The 18,205-nt window shown below is 50.4% G+C and overlaps 1 protein-coding gene across 1 annotated transcript in view; it reads left to right on the top strand.

The window, feature by feature from the left end:
* Positions 1-17,958, top strand: part of LOC132231401 (antizyme inhibitor 2-like) — a 45,352-nt gene extending 27,394 nt beyond the window's left edge. Inside the window, 2 exon segments of the mRNA XM_059690428.1 lie at positions 16,368-16,430; positions 17,607-17,958. Of these exon segments, the coding sequence (XP_059546411.1) occupies positions 16,368-16,392 (25 nt within the window). The 3' untranslated portion in view covers positions 16,393-16,430; positions 17,607-17,958.
* Positions 17,959-18,205: the final 247 nt, after the last annotated feature.

The following is an 18,205-nucleotide window of genomic DNA, read 5'->3' as shown; positions in this document are numbered from 1 at the left end:
ACTAAAATGTTTTGTTTGTTTGTTTGTTTGTTTGTTTTTATTGCCTAAAGTATTACAAAGGGTATTACATATGTGTCCTTTTTTACCCCCCGCCCTTGACAATCCCCTGGCCTCCCCTACCCCCCAGTGTCTTATGTCCATTGGTTATGCTTATATGCATGCATACAAGTTCTTCGGTTGATCTCTTACCCCTCTCCCCTCCAAGGCAGCTTTCTCTCCAAGGTTTCCAGCGGTTGCTGGGACTCTGTGAGGCAGAGCCCCTAGGGATGGAACTGAGAGCAGCCATAACTGCTCCCTCCTGCCCGCCCTGTAGATCCCCGGGGACCCGCCCCGCCCAACCCCTGCGCAGAGCCATTTGCCGGATAGCCTCAGGCAAAGGCTAGATTAGCACCGCCCTAGAGATCCAGCACAGAAGCTCTCCCACTGCAGACACAGCAGACTCTCATAGCCAGTTAGCCTGGAGGTCAAATCACCCCCGGTATTGCCGACATCAATCAAGGCTTAACTACAACAAGACTGCGCACAAAGACCACTAGGGGGTGTACCAAGAAAGCATAAAAAATGCGGAGACAAAGAAACAGGACAAAACTGTCAATGGAGGATATTGAGTTCAGAACCACACTTTTAAGGTCTCTTAAGAACTGTCTAGAAGCCGCCGATAAATGTAATGAGATCCTCAAGAAAACTAATGAGACCCTCGATGTTATGATAAAGAACCAACTAGAAATTAAGCATACACAGACTGAAATAATGAATATTATACAGACTCCCAACAGCAGACTAGAGGACCGCAAGAATCAAGGCAAAGATTTGAAATGCGAAGAAGCTAAAAACACCCAACCAGAAAAGCAAAATGAAAAAAGAATCCGAAAATACGAAGATAGTGTAAGGAGTCTCTGGGACAGCTTCAATCGTACCAACATCAGAATTATAGGGGTGCCAGAAGATGAGAGAGAGCAAGATATTGAAAACCTATTTGAAGAAATAATGACAGAAAACGTCCCCCACCTGGTGAAAGAAATAGACTTACAAGTCCAGGAAGCGCAGAGAACCTCAAACAAAAGGAATCCAAAGAGGACCACACCAAGACACATCATAATTAAAATGCCAAGAGCAAAAGACAAACAGAGAATCTTAAAAGCAGCAAGAGAAAGAAACTCAGTTACCTACAAGGGAATACCCATAGGACTGTCAGCTGATTTCTCAACAGAAACTTTGCAGGCCAGAAGGGAATGGCAAGAAATATTCAAAGTGATGAATACCAAGAACCTACAACCAAGATTACTTTATCCAGCAAAGCTATCATTCAGAACTGAAGGTCAGATAAAGAGCTTCACAGATAAGGAAAAGCTAAAGGAGTTCATCACCACCAAACCAGTATCGTAATCTTTTGATAATAAATCTGGTACCATTACAAAGACCCCATTTACTATTGAGATTTCTCAATAGCATGATGATTGCACCCACTTTCCATTTTAATTTATGACACGGCATTCCCGAAGGAGTAATACTATTAAAAAATTCGATGGGAAAATTTTCTTTCTCAGCATCATCTGTGGAATCAATGGAATCATCAAACATATTCTCTCCTCCCTGCTGTCAGGGGCCAGGGTGCTGGTGAATAGGATTGCTAGCTGGCAGGCCCCTGACAGCAAACTGGCCACCTGTCAATTCTGTGAGGAAAGGGGCTCCCTCCTCTTTCCTGTCAGGGTCCGGGGTGCAGGAGAATGGGGCTCCTGGCTGGCAGGCCACTAACAGCAAGCTATCCAACAGCGGATTCTGTGAGGAATGGGGCTCCCTCCTTTCTACTGTCAGGGTCTGGTTTGAAGGTCAGCCATGGCCCCTGTTGGGCCAGACCCAGAGTTCTACCATGCCATGGCCTCCACCTCAGCAACCCAGGACTGACTGCTGCTGGGCGCGCCTGGTGCTCTGAGGGTGGGTTCTTCCCTCAGGCCACAAGGGAAACAAACAGCTGGGGAGGGCGCAGCCCTTGGCAAATCGACCCAGGATTCAGTGGGTCCACATTCCGAGGGCGGGTTTCTGCCTCAAACTCCGCCCTTACAGGAAACAGCTCCAGGAAACAGCTTAGGGGAGGGCGCAGCCGTTGCCATGACAACCCCTGTAGGACTGACTTCCTTCAGGTTGGTCACAGCTGTTCTTCTGGATGTGATGAACACCACCCATGGTTTTTATATAAGTAGATATTTATATATATTATTTCACCACTACCCACATGCCTGCTGCAGTCACTGTTATAACGGGTTGATCCTCATGCCGGCAAATGAATCTGATAGAGCCCAGGCAGCATCCTCACACATCCCTGCTACAAGGAGTCTGGGAAGGTCCATTTCTCGCTTTCCCACGGCAGAGGGGAGGGAGTGGAGGAGGGGTGCTCATAGATGGTGGGCAGCCACAAGACATGACAAATATCCACTGTAGGATCCATATGTTAGTTTTTAAGGCGAAAAGTTTAAAAATTGCTGGTGTAGATGATCTCTAAGTTCCTTATCATGCTAACATTATTATTATCATAAACTAGTTTAATGAGTTATTTTAAAAAATCTTTATTGTCAAGAGTATTTCAGAGATCTCCCTTTTTTCCCCCATTACTCCCCTCCACCCCGTTCTCACCCTGCCCCAGGCTTTTACCACCTCATTGTTCGTGTCCTTAGGTAATGAACATATGCATATAAGTTTTTTAGTTGCCTCTTCTGATCCCCTCTCCCCGCTTCCTGATGGGATTCCTCTGTCTATTCCATGTTTCCATGCCTCTGGTTCTATTTTATTCATCAGTTTATTTTGTTCATTAGATTTCTTGTTCATTCATTTTATAATTTTATTTATGTATTTAAAAAATATTATTATTGAGTTCAGAGAGGAAGGGAAAGGGAGAGAGAGAAACATCAACGATGAGAGAATCATTGATTGGCTGCCTCCTGCATGCCCCCTGCTGGGGATCGAGCCTGCAACCTGGGCATGTGCCCTTGACCAGAATCAAACCCGGGAGCCTTCAGTTTGTAGGCCGATGCTCTATCCACTGAGCCCAACCAGCTCGGGCAACTTATTTTAATTTTTAGATTCAATTGTTAGTAGATATGTATTTGTCGTTCATTTTTTATTCATATTTTTATCTCTTTTCTCCTCCTCCTCCTGCTTTCCCTCCTCCTCCTTTTCTTCCTCCTCCTTCTTCTTTTTCTTAAAGAAGACCCTTCAACATTTCATGTAATACTGGTTTGATGGTGATGAGCTCCTTTAGCTTTTTCTTGCCTGTGAATCTCTTTATCTGACCTTCAATTCTAAATGATAGCTTTGCTGGGTAGAGTAATCTTGGTTGTAGGTCCTTGCTATTCACCACTTTGAATACTTCTTGCCACTCCCTTTAACTTTCAAAGTTTCTGTTGAGAAATCAGCTGATAGCCATATGGGTGCTTCCTAGTGAGTAACTAGCTGTTTTTCTCTTGCTGCTTTTAAGATTCTCTCTTTGTCTTTAACCTTTGGCATTTTAATTATGTTGGGTTTTGGTGTGGGCCTCTGCACTCTCTGGACTTATAAGTGTATTTCTTTCACCAAGTAGAAGAAGTTTTCTGTCATTATTTCTTCAAATAGGTTTTCAATATATTGCTCTCACTCTTCGCCTTCTGGCACCTTCATGATGCAAATGTTAGTACGTTTAAAGTTGTCTCAGAGGCTCCTTACACTATCTTCATATTTATTTTATTTTTTGCTTTTCTGGTTGGGTGTTTTTAGCTTCCCCATAATCCAAATCGCTGATTTAATTCTTGGAATCCTCTATTCTACTGTTGATTCCCTGTCAATGATTCTTAATTTCAGTTAATGTATCCTTCATTTCTGACTGGTCCTTTTTTATGTCTTTGATGTTCTCACTAATTTCTTTGAAATTCTCACTAAGCCCCTTGAAACTCTCATTAAGATCCTTGAGCATCCTTATAAGCATTGTTTTGAACTCTGCATCTAGTAGATTGCTTGCTTCCATTTCACTTAATTTTTTTCTGGAGATTTCTTCTGTTCTTTCATTGGTGACATGTTTCTTGCCTCTGCATTTTGGCTGCTTCCTTGTATTTGTTTCTATGTATTAGGTAGAGCTGCTATGTCTCCTGGAATTGGTAGAATGGCCTGTGTAGTAGGTGTCCTGTAGGGCCCAGTGGTTCAGCCTCCACCATCACCTGAGCTGGGCACTCTAGGGGCTCTGCTTTGTGGGTTGTGTGTCCTGTCTTGCTGTAGTTGAGCCTTGATTGCTGTTAGCATCGCTGGAAGGAATTGACCTCCAGGCCAATTGGCTGTGAGTTCTAGCTGTGACTACAGTGGAAGAGATGCCCTGCAGGAGACACTCCCATGGAGCAGGACTTGCTTCAGTGGGGCTTTGGTGCTCTGAGTCTGTCCCTTGAGTGTATTGCTCATGGATGTGTAGAGTTGTACTCTGGCATGGTCTGAAGCTGTCCGTTGGGTACACAGGCTCTGGGGCCCCCCTGGATGTACAAAATCAGCCACTGCCGTTGCCCTGCCTGGGACCACCTAACCAGAGATACAGAATGATCTGCAGATGGCTGCTACTTGTGTTGGGTTTAGAAGTACCCAGAAGAGGCCAAGCTGTGAAGCAAGGCAGGCTGTTGCTAGTGCCGGACATGGAGCCTCTTATTGAGTGGTATGGGGCTTGCTGATACCAGCTGCTGCTTGCTTGAGAGATTTTAGGAAAGTCTGAAGCCTGAGCCAGGACAGGCCATTCATATTGAAAAGACTCTGCAGACCCTTGGGTCGGGCTGCAAATTGGGTAGGGTTGAAAATTGGGTGGGGCATCATCTCAGGGAATCACCAGGGTAGAGTGAACAGGGTGAGCCAGGTTGATGGAAACTCAGGTATAGTGCCTGCCAGTCAGCTCTTCAGCAGGGGAGGCCTCAGCATAGGAACAGTGACCCTTGCAGCACTTTTGTCTAGGAGAAAGTTGTCTTGGCGTTCTTGCCCTGATGCCAATTTATATACTCCCCATACGTCCCTGGATCCTTTCAAGCTGCTGCCCCAGCACTGGAGCTCAGAGGAAGTGAGTTTGAGTAATTCTGTGTGCCAGCCCTTTAAGAGGAACTGCCTGGGTCTCCAACAGCCTCCATGTCACTCAGCTACAATCCCAGCTTGTCTTTATAGCCCAAAGTTATAGAGAGATTTCATCACAGCACTGGAATCCTGGGCTGAGGGGACAGGCTATTCATATGGAAAAGGGGCTGGGAGCCTTTGCTCCTCATGGGAGGCCTCTGCAGCCAAGATATCCTCCTGATTGAAAACACACCACACATGGGTGTCGGAACAGCCGTTTTCACGCCTCTACCCTTCCTACCAGTATTGGTGTGCTTCTTTAAATCTCTAGTTGTAGACATCCATTCAGCCAGAGTTCAGGCGGTCCTGAATGATGGTTGTTCTGTATTTTAGTTGCAATTTTGATGTGGTTGTGAGAGGCAGCGAGTCCTGGAATTTACCTAGGCTGCCAACTTGGTTTTCTCTCTCACTTTCATGAGTTCTTAACCAGAAATATGAAGGTGCTAGATATGAGATTTACATGCATTATCTCATGCACTCTCTGTGATCCTAGTAAATAGATTCTATTATTATCCTGCCTCTCTGCGCCTTGGTTTCATTACCTGTAAGATAATTGCAACTATATCCGTAAGGTTTTTTGAGTGTTAAATGGTTTGATACCTGGCAGGGCGCTTGGTGGTGAGTAAGCACTAAATGATGACATTATATTCACCACCACCCTGACCAATATCCCTCCAAAGCTAATTTGTATCCCCACATGCTTTGTTGAGGGGATGAAATGCCTCCCACCTCAATCTGTCACAGAGGTAGAAGGGCTGAGGGCCTGGGTTCTGTTTCCCTGAGATCTTTATCACTTCCCCTTCCTGGCTTGGGCTGACCTTAGGGCAGGTCCAGAGACTCAGCCTGATGCTTGATCCTGGGTGGACCAAGTCAGAGTAAGACCTCAGCAACCCATATGGAGAGAAAGGGCAGTGAGAATGTGGGGGTGTGACTGGACACCAAGTGACTCAGAGGGCTCACTATCCAATAAGAGTCTCCCAGCCAGATATTTAAATGTGCAGGGAGGGCAGAGACACAGCGCAGGGAGAGACCAGCTGGAGTCTGAGTTCAGGTTCCATTCCCAGCTCCACTCCAGCTTTGCTGATCTGTCTGAAGACCTCTGAGCCCACGGTTATTTCCATCTTAGAGGTGGGAAGGTGGGTGACTGTGTTTCCAGGGTCTCTCTACTCTGATCATCACTGGTGTTCACTTATAATGGGAGTCGGACCTCACCCTGAGGTCCTGTTGTGTGGGCCACCCACAGGGCTGGGAAGTTTTGGCTGAGTGGGGCGTCGTAGCCATGGTTTGGAGGGACAGCCTCACAGGTTCTTCACCTGTCCTGAGATCTGAGCTGAGTTCTGCTCTTCCCAAAGGGATTTACCTGAAGCCCAAGACACCACAGGTCCTGGTCCCCTGTGCTGGGCCTGAAGGAGCAGGTGATGATCGGCACCAGGTGAGTCTGGGGGTGGAGTGGGGCCCATGGGTGCAGCCCCACCTGCTGAAACAGAAGGACTGAGGCTGTAGGCGGCCCTCACTTCAGTCTCAGGGATGGGTGGCCAGCAGCAGGTGCCGTGGCTGCTTTAGGCAGCCCAGGAGCCAGTCCCAGCTCAGCTACCGGCCACTTGGTGACCTTAGGCAAGTCCTTTCCTCTCTCTGGGCCACTTGTCCACATGTGTAAAGTGGAATGTTGGGCTAGATGAACCCTGGGTCCCAGCTAGCCCTATAATCTAAAGATGGTGGACTCTGCACTTATCTTTTCTGTGGGTCACATTTCTCATCTGTGAATGGGAACGTGTGTGTGCAGGAGCCTGGAAGAGGAGGCCAACCATCTATGGTAGGTGCATGTTTTAAGTATCGTTTTAAAAATATGTTTTTATTGATTTTAGAGAGAAGGGAGGGAGATTAAAACATCAATGATGAGAGAGAATTATCAATCTGCTGCCTCCTGCATGCCTCCAATGGGGATCAAACGCGAAAATTAGGCATGTGCCCTGCTGTGGAATCAAACCCTGATCTCCTGGTTCAGGGGTCAACACTCAACCATTGAGCAACACTGGCCTGGCAATTTTGTGCATTTTGTTTGGTCTCATACTAGGTCCCTGAAGCAGGCTGGTCCTGGCCAGTGGTCCATCCACAGATGAGAAAGTTCACGAGGGCTCCATGGAGCTCTACGTGGCTGCATGGGAGGGCCGAGGACTTACTGGCCTAGGAACTCTGACTCCACGGGCCAGCAGGGCGCTGGGAGGACGGGGGAGGAGTGTCCTCAGTGCAAGGCCTTTCCAGGATGCTGGGAGTGTCCCTGGCAGAGCACTCTGATGGACAGTCAGGGGTGAGCACCACCCTCATGGACTCGAAGGAGAACGAAGGGCACCCTGGGAGCTCCGCGATGAAGGATATCGTCCCGCTGGGGCCTGAGGAATCTGCCATGGAGGTGGTCCTGAGGAAGATGCGGGAGCTCTCTGCTTCGGTGAGGGGAGAGGAGGGAGGGGAGAGTGGGTCTCAGTCCCTACTTAGGTGGGACAGAATATGACTTTGTGTTTTATTAGTCAGTTTACTGGGTCTTACTGAATAGCTGTGTTCCCTGGTGGCATGGGGTAGCTCTCCTGTCCCCTTCTAGTCCCCCACCAGCTCCTGGGATTCCACCCTGTGCCAAGCGATCCGGGTGAGGGTTGGAGAGTCCTGGCGCCCATTTGGTCTATAAAGCTTGTTGCCCTCCTGTCTTCCTGTTGTAAAAGTTAGAAGATCAAGGATCAAATCCTACCATTGCCATGTAGTTGCTATTGACCTTGAGAAAAAGATTCATATTGTAGTGCACCTGACACCTGCATAATTTTTTAACCAGTGTCACCCCAATGTATTCACGAAAAAGGAAAAAAATAAAAAGAGATTTTAGAGCCACAGTTTCCTCTTTCCTAACTGGGTAACAGCAGTACTTGCCGCATGGAGACCCTGTGAGGATTCACTGAAATGACACAATGCCCAGCCTTTCTTGCCCCTCTCTCTGCCTTGGCAGGACCACCGAGACCCCTTCATGGTGGCCGACCTGGGAGTGTTGGCCAGCCGCCACCAGGCCTTCTGCCAGGCCCTGCCAAGGGTCTCCCCCTTCTATGCGGTGAAGTGTAACAGCAGCCCCTGGGTGCTGCGTGTCCTGGCCATCCTGGGCACCGGCTTCGACTGTGCCAGCCAGGTGAGCTTGGGCCACAGCCAGTTTCCTCATCCATAGGCCTGACGGTTCCTGGAGGGAAAAGGCCAGTTGCGAGGTGTCTCAAAGTGGGGACAGCAGCCCATGAAGAGTGGCTGATGTGTGTGGTGCCCAGTTGTTTGTGAAAGAATAAATGAATGAACTGGGAGTGGTGCACCCTCCACTGGTCTAGGTTACGAGGGCAGTCAGCCTGAGCTAAGGAGTGGAGGGAACATGTGCTTTAATCCACAGACCCCGTTCTGTCCTGGCCCAGCCATTTCACTGGAGCCTCAGTTTCTTGGTCTTTAAAATGGGTTCAACTATATGTTCCTCAGAGCAGTCTAGAAGCTTAAGGAGCACAATATGTGCCCAGCGCTGTGCCAGATGCACAGGAGGGACTCAGTAGGGGACAGCTCCTCATGCCTGTGGTTCCTGTGCCCAAAAAGCAGGGCAGCAGGGAGGCAGCCCCTTACTCTGGCTTTGCCCATGGCAGGTGGAGCTGGAGCAGGTGCTGGGCCTGGGCGTCGCCCCCTCACGCATCATCTATGCCCACCCCTGCAAGCCGGTCTCCTACCTGCAGTATGCTGCCCGCCATGGGGTGCAGCTCCTGACCTTCGACAGTGAGGAGGAGCTGACCAAGGTGGCCCAGCACCACCCTGGGGCCAGGTGAGACCAGCAGGGCTGCAGGCAGGTGGGGACAGGGAGGAAGTTCTGGCAAACTGACTTGGGCCTCAGCAAGGAGATGAAGGCTGTTCCGTGGTGACTAGGGGATGCCCAACCAGCAAAGAGCAAGAATTAGTGCCAGGTGTCCCAGTGCCCTCCCTGGTGCCCACTCATGTCAAGGATTTCCTGTGTCTGCAGAGGCGCTGGCAGAGCCTGGCATTAGGGTTCTGGAGTCAGCAACCTCATGGGAAAAGCACTCACATAGGATTCAGGAAGACCAGGGGTCACATTTCTGACTTACTTGTCGCATCTGTGTGTTCTTGGGAAAGTTATTTAACATCTCTGATCCTGTGACAGGAGGTCTGCTGAAGGGATAAAAAATTAATAATTTTATCTTTTTCCTGGTTTTTCTTGCCTGGGCTGAAGTCTGTAAGAAGTAGTGTAGCCCTAACTGGTTTGCCTCAGTGGATAGAGTGTCGGGTCTGTGCACGAAGTGTCCTGGGTTAGATTCATGTCAATGCCACATGCCCCGGTTGCAGGCTTGATCTCCAGTAAGGGTCGTACAGGAGGCAGCCGATCAATGCTTCTCTCTCATCATTGATGTTTCTATCTCTCTCTCCCTCTCCCCTCCTCTCTGAAATCAATACAAATATATATAAATATATATATATTTTAAATATATTTTATTGATTTTTTACAGAGAGGAAGGGAGAGAGAGATAGAGAGTTAGAAACATCGATGAGAGAGAAACATCGATCAGCTGCCTCCTGCACATCTCCCACTGGGGATGTGCCCGCAACCCAGGTACATGCCCTTGACCGGAATCGAACCTGGGACCTTTCAGTCCACAGGCCGACGCTCTCTCCACTGAGCCAAACCGGTTTCGGCAATACAAATATATTTTAAAAAATTAAAAAAGTAGTGGGTTCCCTCCTTGGATCTCCATGGCTGGACAGCCATGAAAACCGAGGCAGGGGTGGAGGGACGCCTGAGGGAGTTTGGGTGGGGACAGAAAAGCATCCAGGCCTGATATTCATGTGTCTGAAAATGCCTGTCATTTCACACCCCCTCCCAGGCTGGTCCTCCGACTGTGGACCGAGGACAGCCAGAGCCTCATCCGTATGAGCGCCAAGTTTGGGGCCAGCCTGGAGCTGTGTGGTCACTTGCTCAAGTCCGCCCGAGACCTCGGCCTGGCTGTGGTGGGCGCCAGGTAAGAGCACGGACTCTCCCTCCTGTGAGGCAGGGCTCGTGGCCCCCACGCCTGTCCGCAGCCTCTGACTCCCTGGGTGCCCTCGGGTCAGCGTGGCCCCTCTGGGCCTCCGGGGGCTCCCTGTGGTCCTCAGAAGAGGAGGTGGGTGTCAGCTGCTGGGAGGGTGGGGCAGGCATTCACTGGCCTTGGGTGTAAAATTTAACGGGATGCTGAAAACTTTGTACTCGATATAAATAATGTTTAATACAGTATTTTAAAAATTAACACAGAAAAAAACCATGATGAGAGAATATGAAATTTTAAATCAAGACAGGATTTGCATTGCTGATATTTCTTTTTCCTATGGATCCAATTACTGTTAACTAATGTTGTCTTTAAAGTTTTTGTATTTTATTTTCATAGATATTTTTGCATCAGCAGGTTTGATCTCTTGATGGGGTGTGTATAGGAGGCAACCAATTGAGGTCTCTCTCTCACTCGCTCTTCCTCTCTCTCTAATATATATAGATGAGAGTCCCAGTGCACAAAATTTGTGCACTAGTGGGTGTGTCCCTCAGCACAACCTGCACCCTCTCCAATCTGGGACCCCTCGGGGGATGTCTGACTGCCTGTGGGATCGGGCCTAAACTGGCAGTCAGACATCCCTCTCACAATCCGTAACTTCTGGCTCCCAACTGCTCGCCAGCCTGCCTGGCTGATCACTCCCTAACCACTCTCCTGCCAGCCTGATCGATGCCTAACTGCTCCCCTGCTGGCCCAGTCGCCCCCAACTGCCCTCCCCTGTGAGTCTGGTTGCCTCCAACTGCCCTCACATGCTGGCCCGGTCTCCCCCAACTGCCCGCCCCTGCCCGCCTGTCACCCACAACTGCCCTCCCCTGCCGGCCTCTTGTGGTGGCCATCTTGTGACTACATGGGGGTGGCCATCTTGTGACCACGTGGGGGCGGCTATCTTGTGCGAGGGCGTAATGGTCAATTTTCATATTACATCTTTATTATATAAGATAGTGCATGAAGGTTACTATGTTGATGGCTCAGTGCTTTGGTTTCCCCTTGAATGTTGCACCTGAGGAGCGTCCTCCCTCACCTAACCCCACCTGCGCCTGATTGGTTCCTCTGTGCCCCCTGGTGGATGGTTTGAGATTTGGGGTTCAGATCACTTGCATTCCAAGGAGGAAAAGTAGAGGAACCCCTGCTGCGAGGCTTGGGGAGGGGTAGCTAAGAGAGGTGACTACCACACAACCACGAGAGCCCCAACTCACAGACTGTCATGTGGTGTGTGTCTCTGGGGTCCCCATGTGCACAGCCAAGGCTGTGGTTCCTGTGGGTGCCCACGAGCTCCATGTAGTCACGTGTGTCCCCGTGTCTGTGTCCGTGTGCCTGTGTAGCTGTTTCTGAATGTATCTCCTCCTGCTGACCCTTGCGTTTCCTCGTGTGTTTCTGCACCTGTCACTGCACCTGTGCTCAGCTTCCACGTGGGCTCGGGCTGCCAGAATCCCCACAGCTTCACACAGGCCATCGCCGACTGCCGGCGGGTGTTCGAGATGGGCCGTGAGGTCGGGCATGACATGAGCCTCCTGGACATTGGAGGGGGCTTCCCCGGAGTGGAGGGCTCTGAGCCGGAGTTTGAGGAGGTAAGAGGGGAGGAGGAGAGGGCGACTGGGGGCTGCAGCCGGGGTATATTGAACAGAGTGTGTGTGTGTACAGGGAGCTCTTGAACCTCAGTCCTGTGCCTGCAAGTAGCTGGGCTTTGTGTTGGCTGAGAGGTCTCTGACTCTACATGTGTTGCATGTGCGCATTTACACGTGTGTGTGTGTGTGTGTGTGTGTGTGTGTGTTTGCGCGGGAGCATGCGGTTCTGCACCTTCTATAGACGTGTTGGTTACTACCCCTGGTAAGGCTACAGTCAGATAGAGGTTTCCTTACTGTGTCCCCCACACCCAGGGGACAGTGTTCCTTTGCTGATCATGTATTGATTTCAATGTTTTCAATGATTTCAATGTTTCCAAGTCAGCCTGGTCACTAGGCTTGTGCCCTCGGGCACTTCTCCCCTCTGGGCGACAGTCTGGACCTGTTTCCTCCCCTGCACAAGGGGGTGCTGTCACCTTCCCACAGAGCTGTCAGGGGAATGAAGAGGGAAGACGCAGGGAAAGACCCCGCACAGGGACTGGCCTCACAGGGCTCGGGTCTGTCCCCGCAGATGGCGAGAGTGATCAATGCTGCCCTGGCCCAGGACTTCCCCGAGGAGACCGGCATTGAAGTCATTGCGGAGCCAGGCCGCTTCTACGCGGCACCTGTCTGCGTGGCCGCTGTCAACATCATCGCCAAGAAGGCTGTGCTGCAGCCTGGTGGGTGGGCCTGGACTGGGCAGGGAGCGCTCTGTCCAGGGGTCCCCAGGCCTTGGGGGCAGGAGGGGCAGAGGGTCTGAGTTCCACCCTGGCTTCCTCATTCGAGGGAAACATGCTTTGATTTAGCTACAGGATAGAGCCTGTTAGTAACATTACTGTGTTGTTCTCAGAGAGCCTGGAGGGAGGCATTGAGGGTCTTTATTCTTCCTGTGTCTGGAGGGGAAGTCTGAGGGCACAGCTCATGGGCCACAGCCTCCCCTGCTGGTATGCACCTTACTGTTTCCAAGCAAGCATTTTCTAACAGGCGCGGAGTTTTAGAACCAAGTTCTAGTGAGTAAACAGTATTTCTACAACAAACATATGAAGGAAATATTGTCGGTACCATGGCCTGGAGGTTGAGGGTGACCTTTGTAGGGTAACAGTAAATGATACTGAGGTCAGCCATCTCAGGGGAGTTTTTGATTGTTTGTTATCTGGGGGAAGCGGTTGGGTGGGGTTGCTGTCCTCACAAAGGGAGCTAAGTGCAAACTGAAGTGCATGTTGAGCCAGAATAGACTCACCCTCTGGGTTAGTGCCCTTTACTTTGAAATGTTGTGACCGTCATATAAGTATTTCTAAATAATTTTTATTTTATTTTTAAATTATACTTTTATTGATTTCAGAGAGGAAGGGAAAGGGAGAGAGAAAGACAGAAACATCAGTGATCAGGGAGAATCAGAGTGGCTGACTTCTGCACATCTCACGCAGGGGATCGAGTTTGCAACTCAGGCAGGGTGCCCTGACCAGGAATTGAACCATGAACTCCTGGTCATAGGTTCATGCTCAACCACTGAGCTACGCCAGCCAGAATCTAAGTCATTTTAATCTATTTCCTTATCCTTTGGACAAATGCCCTACCCACACTTTTGTAACCCTAAAGGCACGTGGGTCCACTAATTTCATTTCCTCACAAAGCTTCTCATTAGAGAATGTTGTAAATTGGGGCATATGATTTCAGCCATCATTTAACAAAAGCCCGAGTTATGCATATTATGGCTTACCATTTTTACCTTCACAATAGCATGAGCTGCCAGTGATTTAAGGGGCTCTCATGTGAGCAATTACTGTTTTACCTCATTTCTGCTCAGCCCTCCTGTGAGGCAGTTTGGGGCCATTCCCATTTTGCAGGCAGAGATCTGGAGGCTCAGAGAGAGGGAGTGACTGTCCAAGGCAGCACAGCTAGCTCATGCACAGCGGCGCCAGGTCTGTCTGACCGAGAGGCTGGTGCCCTTGTGTTTGCAGACATGCCAACAGAGCGGAACGCCCAGCCTCAGGGCTGCCATGACTAACCTATGACCAACTGGCTTAGGGACAAGTAGGTTGTGAGCGCAGGAGGCTGGATCAGTGCAGGCAGCTGAGAGAGAGCGGGGACAAGAGTGATTCACACCAGGAGAAGTTGGTGGTGGTGGTGGTGTGGGGACGGGGGAATCCAGGGAGAGGAAACCAATAATCAGAAATATCTGGGCATCTAAATGCTCACAGGGTATGGAATGGCCCCAGTGCCCACAGAAACCAGTTGGAAAGATTAAGGAAATCAATGTCTAAGGTTGGACTAGGAGTGGTTGTTCAGAAAGTGGTTGGTAGTAATTCAGGTCCTAGGGCCTGGGGCTGCAGGTGAGCATCAGCTCAATGTACATCGGAGTGCGATGGAGCTGGGGAGAAGCTGCCACGTGCTCAGTGAGGCATCAACAGAGGCAGAGCATTTAGAGGGAAGAAGGTGACAATTATGCTGCTCTCTGACTGTGAGAGCCGGGCACTGACAGGGGCACTAATCCCAGCCCTGCCGCATTGTCCTGTGTAACTTCTGGCAAGACTCAGTTCTCTAAAATGTACAGTAGTGTTCATTGTTCCTACTCAGAGTGTTGTTAGGAGGATGAAATGATTTAATATGTGCAGACAGGTTGGAACAATGCCCGGGTTACTTGTACAATCATTGTTAGTGGCAGTAGCAGCCGCAGCACTCTGATGAGGAGCGGGTGGGGCAGAGGAACCATGGGAGCCCAAAAAACAGGCCCAAATCTTGCAGGAGACCCGGGGAGGCTCCTGAAGCAGGACACAAGGGCTATCCAGTGCTGGGCAGGGCGTCTGGGCCGGTCCTGAGGGTACGGGACTCAGTGTTGACCATCAGTGGTAAGACCTGGCTGAGCACAGTCCTGTCCTCTCCCCTCTCCCAGGAGGCCACCGGAAACTGTTGTACTATCTCAATGAGGGCCACTATGGCAGCTTTCGCGCCTTCCGCAGGGATCATGTCCCCAGGATGCCAATTGTGGTGAAGGTAAGGGGACCCTTGTGTGGCTCTGGCACCTCCCAGACCCTGATAGGACTGAGGTCAGCCCCTTTCCCTGTGAGGCAGGGATCCCTCTGCGAGGTGCAAGGGGGCAGGGTCTTAGATTACACATGGCTTTGTAGATTGTCATACCCCATGCGTGTACAAGGATGTGCACAGGCAAGCCTGTTTGTATTTGCATGCGCAATTCTGTGTGTGTGCATTTTGTGTGTGAGCAGGATGACTGACACCTGTACAGGGAGGTGGGTGGATGGGTACATGGTCCTGTGTGGGTGTGTGCACATCGCCTTGCCTCTGGGTTTCCATGTGATCTCTCTGTATGCAGTGTGCGTGTGCGTGTGTGTGTGTGTGTGTGTGTGTGTGTGTGTGTGACCAGAACCCTGAATGCTGGAGATGCAGGAGTCCTAGGAAATGGAGGTTCTCCAACTTGCTTCCCAGTAGACTCATCTGGGAAGCTTCCAAGGACCCCGATGCCGAGGCGAAGGCCCAGGCAATTGGAATCAGGCCTCTCCTGGGTTGGGACGTGGCATCAATCCTTTGTTAAACCTCCTCCCAAGTGACTCCAATAGCAGATGAGTTTCATCCACTATTTTGAGTGATTATTGACTGAAATCTTTTGCTTTTATAGATGGGAAATGGAGGCCCCATGTGTGTGGCCTTGAGAATTAGCAGGGCTAGGATGTGTCACTTGAGCGAATATAAGCACCATGAGGGCCGGGTCAAGAGCAGTGCCTCCCACATAGGGACTGGCTGGTGTGAGGGACTGCGAGTGTCCTTGCTGGTGCCTGGAGGTGCTCTGCTGGCCGAGGGCATGGGCTGGGAGGGTGGGTTGGGGGCAGGAGCTCTTCCTTCTCTGATTCCCCACCCCTGTGTCCCTGCAGGAGCTCTGCTCAAAGCCGCCCCTCTTCCCCTGCATCCTTTATGGTCCGACGTGCGATGCCTTTGACATGTTCTACAATGAGGAGATACAGCTGCCCGAGCTGGACGTGGGTGACTGGCTCATCTTCCCCTCCATGGGCGCCTACAGTTCAGTCATGAGCTCCACCTTCAATGGCTTCCCGCCGGCATCCATCTGCTACATCATGGGCCCTCAGCTCAGGTATCTGAGGAGAGCTCAAGGATCTGAACTTGTTCCAGGGAGCTGAAGGCTAAGCTATGCGGTCCCAGGTCCAGGAAATACCATACCCCCTCCCCCATTGGCCCCAGAAAAGATCCAACTGACATACACTGCCTATGGGGTGGCCTGTTACACCCATTACCCATATAAATACAAGGCAGCCCTCCTGGGCGGCTGTGACAGCTGTGATGTTTAGTCGCCTCTGTGTCCACAAGCTGACATCCTTAAAGCCCCCTTAACCCTTGATTCTTGACCAAGCCCCCACTTTACTCTGACCATTTGTGGCTGTTCCCCGCTTTACTCATTCAATGTCCCTTCCCTACCTACTCATGCTCCCCCACAGGGTCTGCCCAAGAGCCTCCTGTTAGCTCAATCTAGAGTTCACTCCACGAGGTGATGGGGGCTTCTAGAACACCTTTTACTGGTACAACCTTTCCACAGGAGCCTGCTGGAGACAGCGCCTTAAGCCGGGACATGGCAGAATGGAGGGGTTCCAGACATTTGGTGTGTCACCTGGGGAAGCTTGGGGCGGAGGTGGGGGTGGGGTGGGGAAGAGTAACATGTGGGAAGCAGAGGTTTGGTTGCCTCCGAAATGATGAGGCAATTTCCCCCCAATGTTGGCCTGAAACACAGGCGAGCCCTTCTGGGCAGACGACTCCACCCTTGTGCTTCCTACTCCCTGAGCCCTGGAGTGGGGTAGGTTGAGAAACTGGTGTTATTACAACACATGCTCCCTGAAGGCCATAGCCTAGAGTGTGAAGCAACCTGCCTTGGCCAGGACCTTGAGATTCTTTCATCCCTCTTTTGCGTTAAAACAATATGTGTCTTAAAAATTGATTTTGAGAGAGAGAGGAAGGGAAAGGGAGAGAGACAAACATCAGTATGAGAGGGGAACCCCCTTTGGCTATCCTCTGCACCCCCCTTACTGGGGATCAAGTCCGTCCACAACCCAGGCATGTGCCCTGACCAGGAATGGAACCAGCAACCTTTGGGAGCTCGGGAAAATGCCTAACCAACTGAGCCACACAGGCCAGGGTTCATCCTCCTTTTATCCAGTTAGTGACACCTGAGTTGTTGCAGAAATATTCACGTGAACTATAGGCACCCATTCTAGTGCCCAGAACACCTGGTCTGGAGTCAGACCTGTAGCGACTCCAGGCTCCACCACAAACTGGCAGTGTGGTCAGAGCCTCAGTCTCTCCATCAATGGCATGAGAATGATATTTTTTAGTACCCTCCTGGCATGGCTGTGGAGGGGATTAAGTCAGATAATGCAAATCCTCATTCAGGTCAGTTCATGTCCAGAACCCTGCCTCAGGTTGGCCTTGACCCTGGACCTTTCCTACACAGAGACCACTCCCTGCCCCCTTGGTCTGGGCATCCTCAGGGAGGATATTGCATCTGGCCATACAGGTATTTGGCCAGGCATGTGGGTGACTGGTCTGGCATTGGCCTTAAGAACCCCCCAGTTTGAAAGGTGGGAGGACAATGAATGGGAATATCCAACTCCAAATAAGACAGGTACTACCGTGTGTCTCCCAGGTTTAGAAACAATATTTGGGAAAGTTCTGAGCTGAGAGAAGAAAACGTGTCCTACAGGCAAGGACATTGGCGGAGGTAGGGGCAGTGGGTCCCAGAGGCCAAAGCCACTCACCTCCTGTGTCCTGTGTCCTTTTTAAGCCTCACCTGATGCAACTTCTCTGATCCTCAGCTCCTGCAAATGGTCCTTGTCATCCACCAGAGTCAGCCCGACCATCTCACTGCTGCCTCCACACTCAGCTAAGACCAGGGGTATTGTCCAGCCTTCTTGTGCCAAAGACATCTCAGCCCCAGACATCTGAGGAGAAGGGATGGGCTGCAGATGCCTCCTAAGGATGCCAGAGGGCTCAGGCAGCCTTCAGGTCCTGTGTTACTCATTCCTCTACTCCCAGATCCTGAAATTTGGGCTAGAAACAACCACACTTACCCCCTCAGAGGTGTCTGGAAGAGCAAATATGAGTGGGCTTTAGGTAAAAATAAAGTTACATTCATGTGCAAGAATTGCTGGAGTGTTTTGTGCTTTGGTCTATAGGTGTTTCCCTGTGGCATTTTGGATGTCAACTCATTGACCCATTCATTCATGAATCCATTCATCCATCCATTTATCATTCATCAGTCTTTCCATCCTTTCATCCATTGATCCATCATCCATTCACTGACCATCAATTGATCCATTCATCCATTCATCCAGCTGTGCATCCATCCATAAAATAATATGTGAGGGACTAGTCTGTGATGGT

The sequence above is a fragment of the Myotis daubentonii genome, chromosome 3, assembly GCF_963259705.1.
Source record: "Myotis daubentonii chromosome 3, mMyoDau2.1, whole genome shotgun sequence".
NCBI classification, from domain to species: domain Eukaryota; kingdom Metazoa; phylum Chordata; class Mammalia; order Chiroptera; family Vespertilionidae; genus Myotis; species Myotis daubentonii.
The sequence above is the reverse complement of the archived record's forward strand: the minus strand, read 5'-3'. Positions and strand labels throughout refer to the sequence as shown.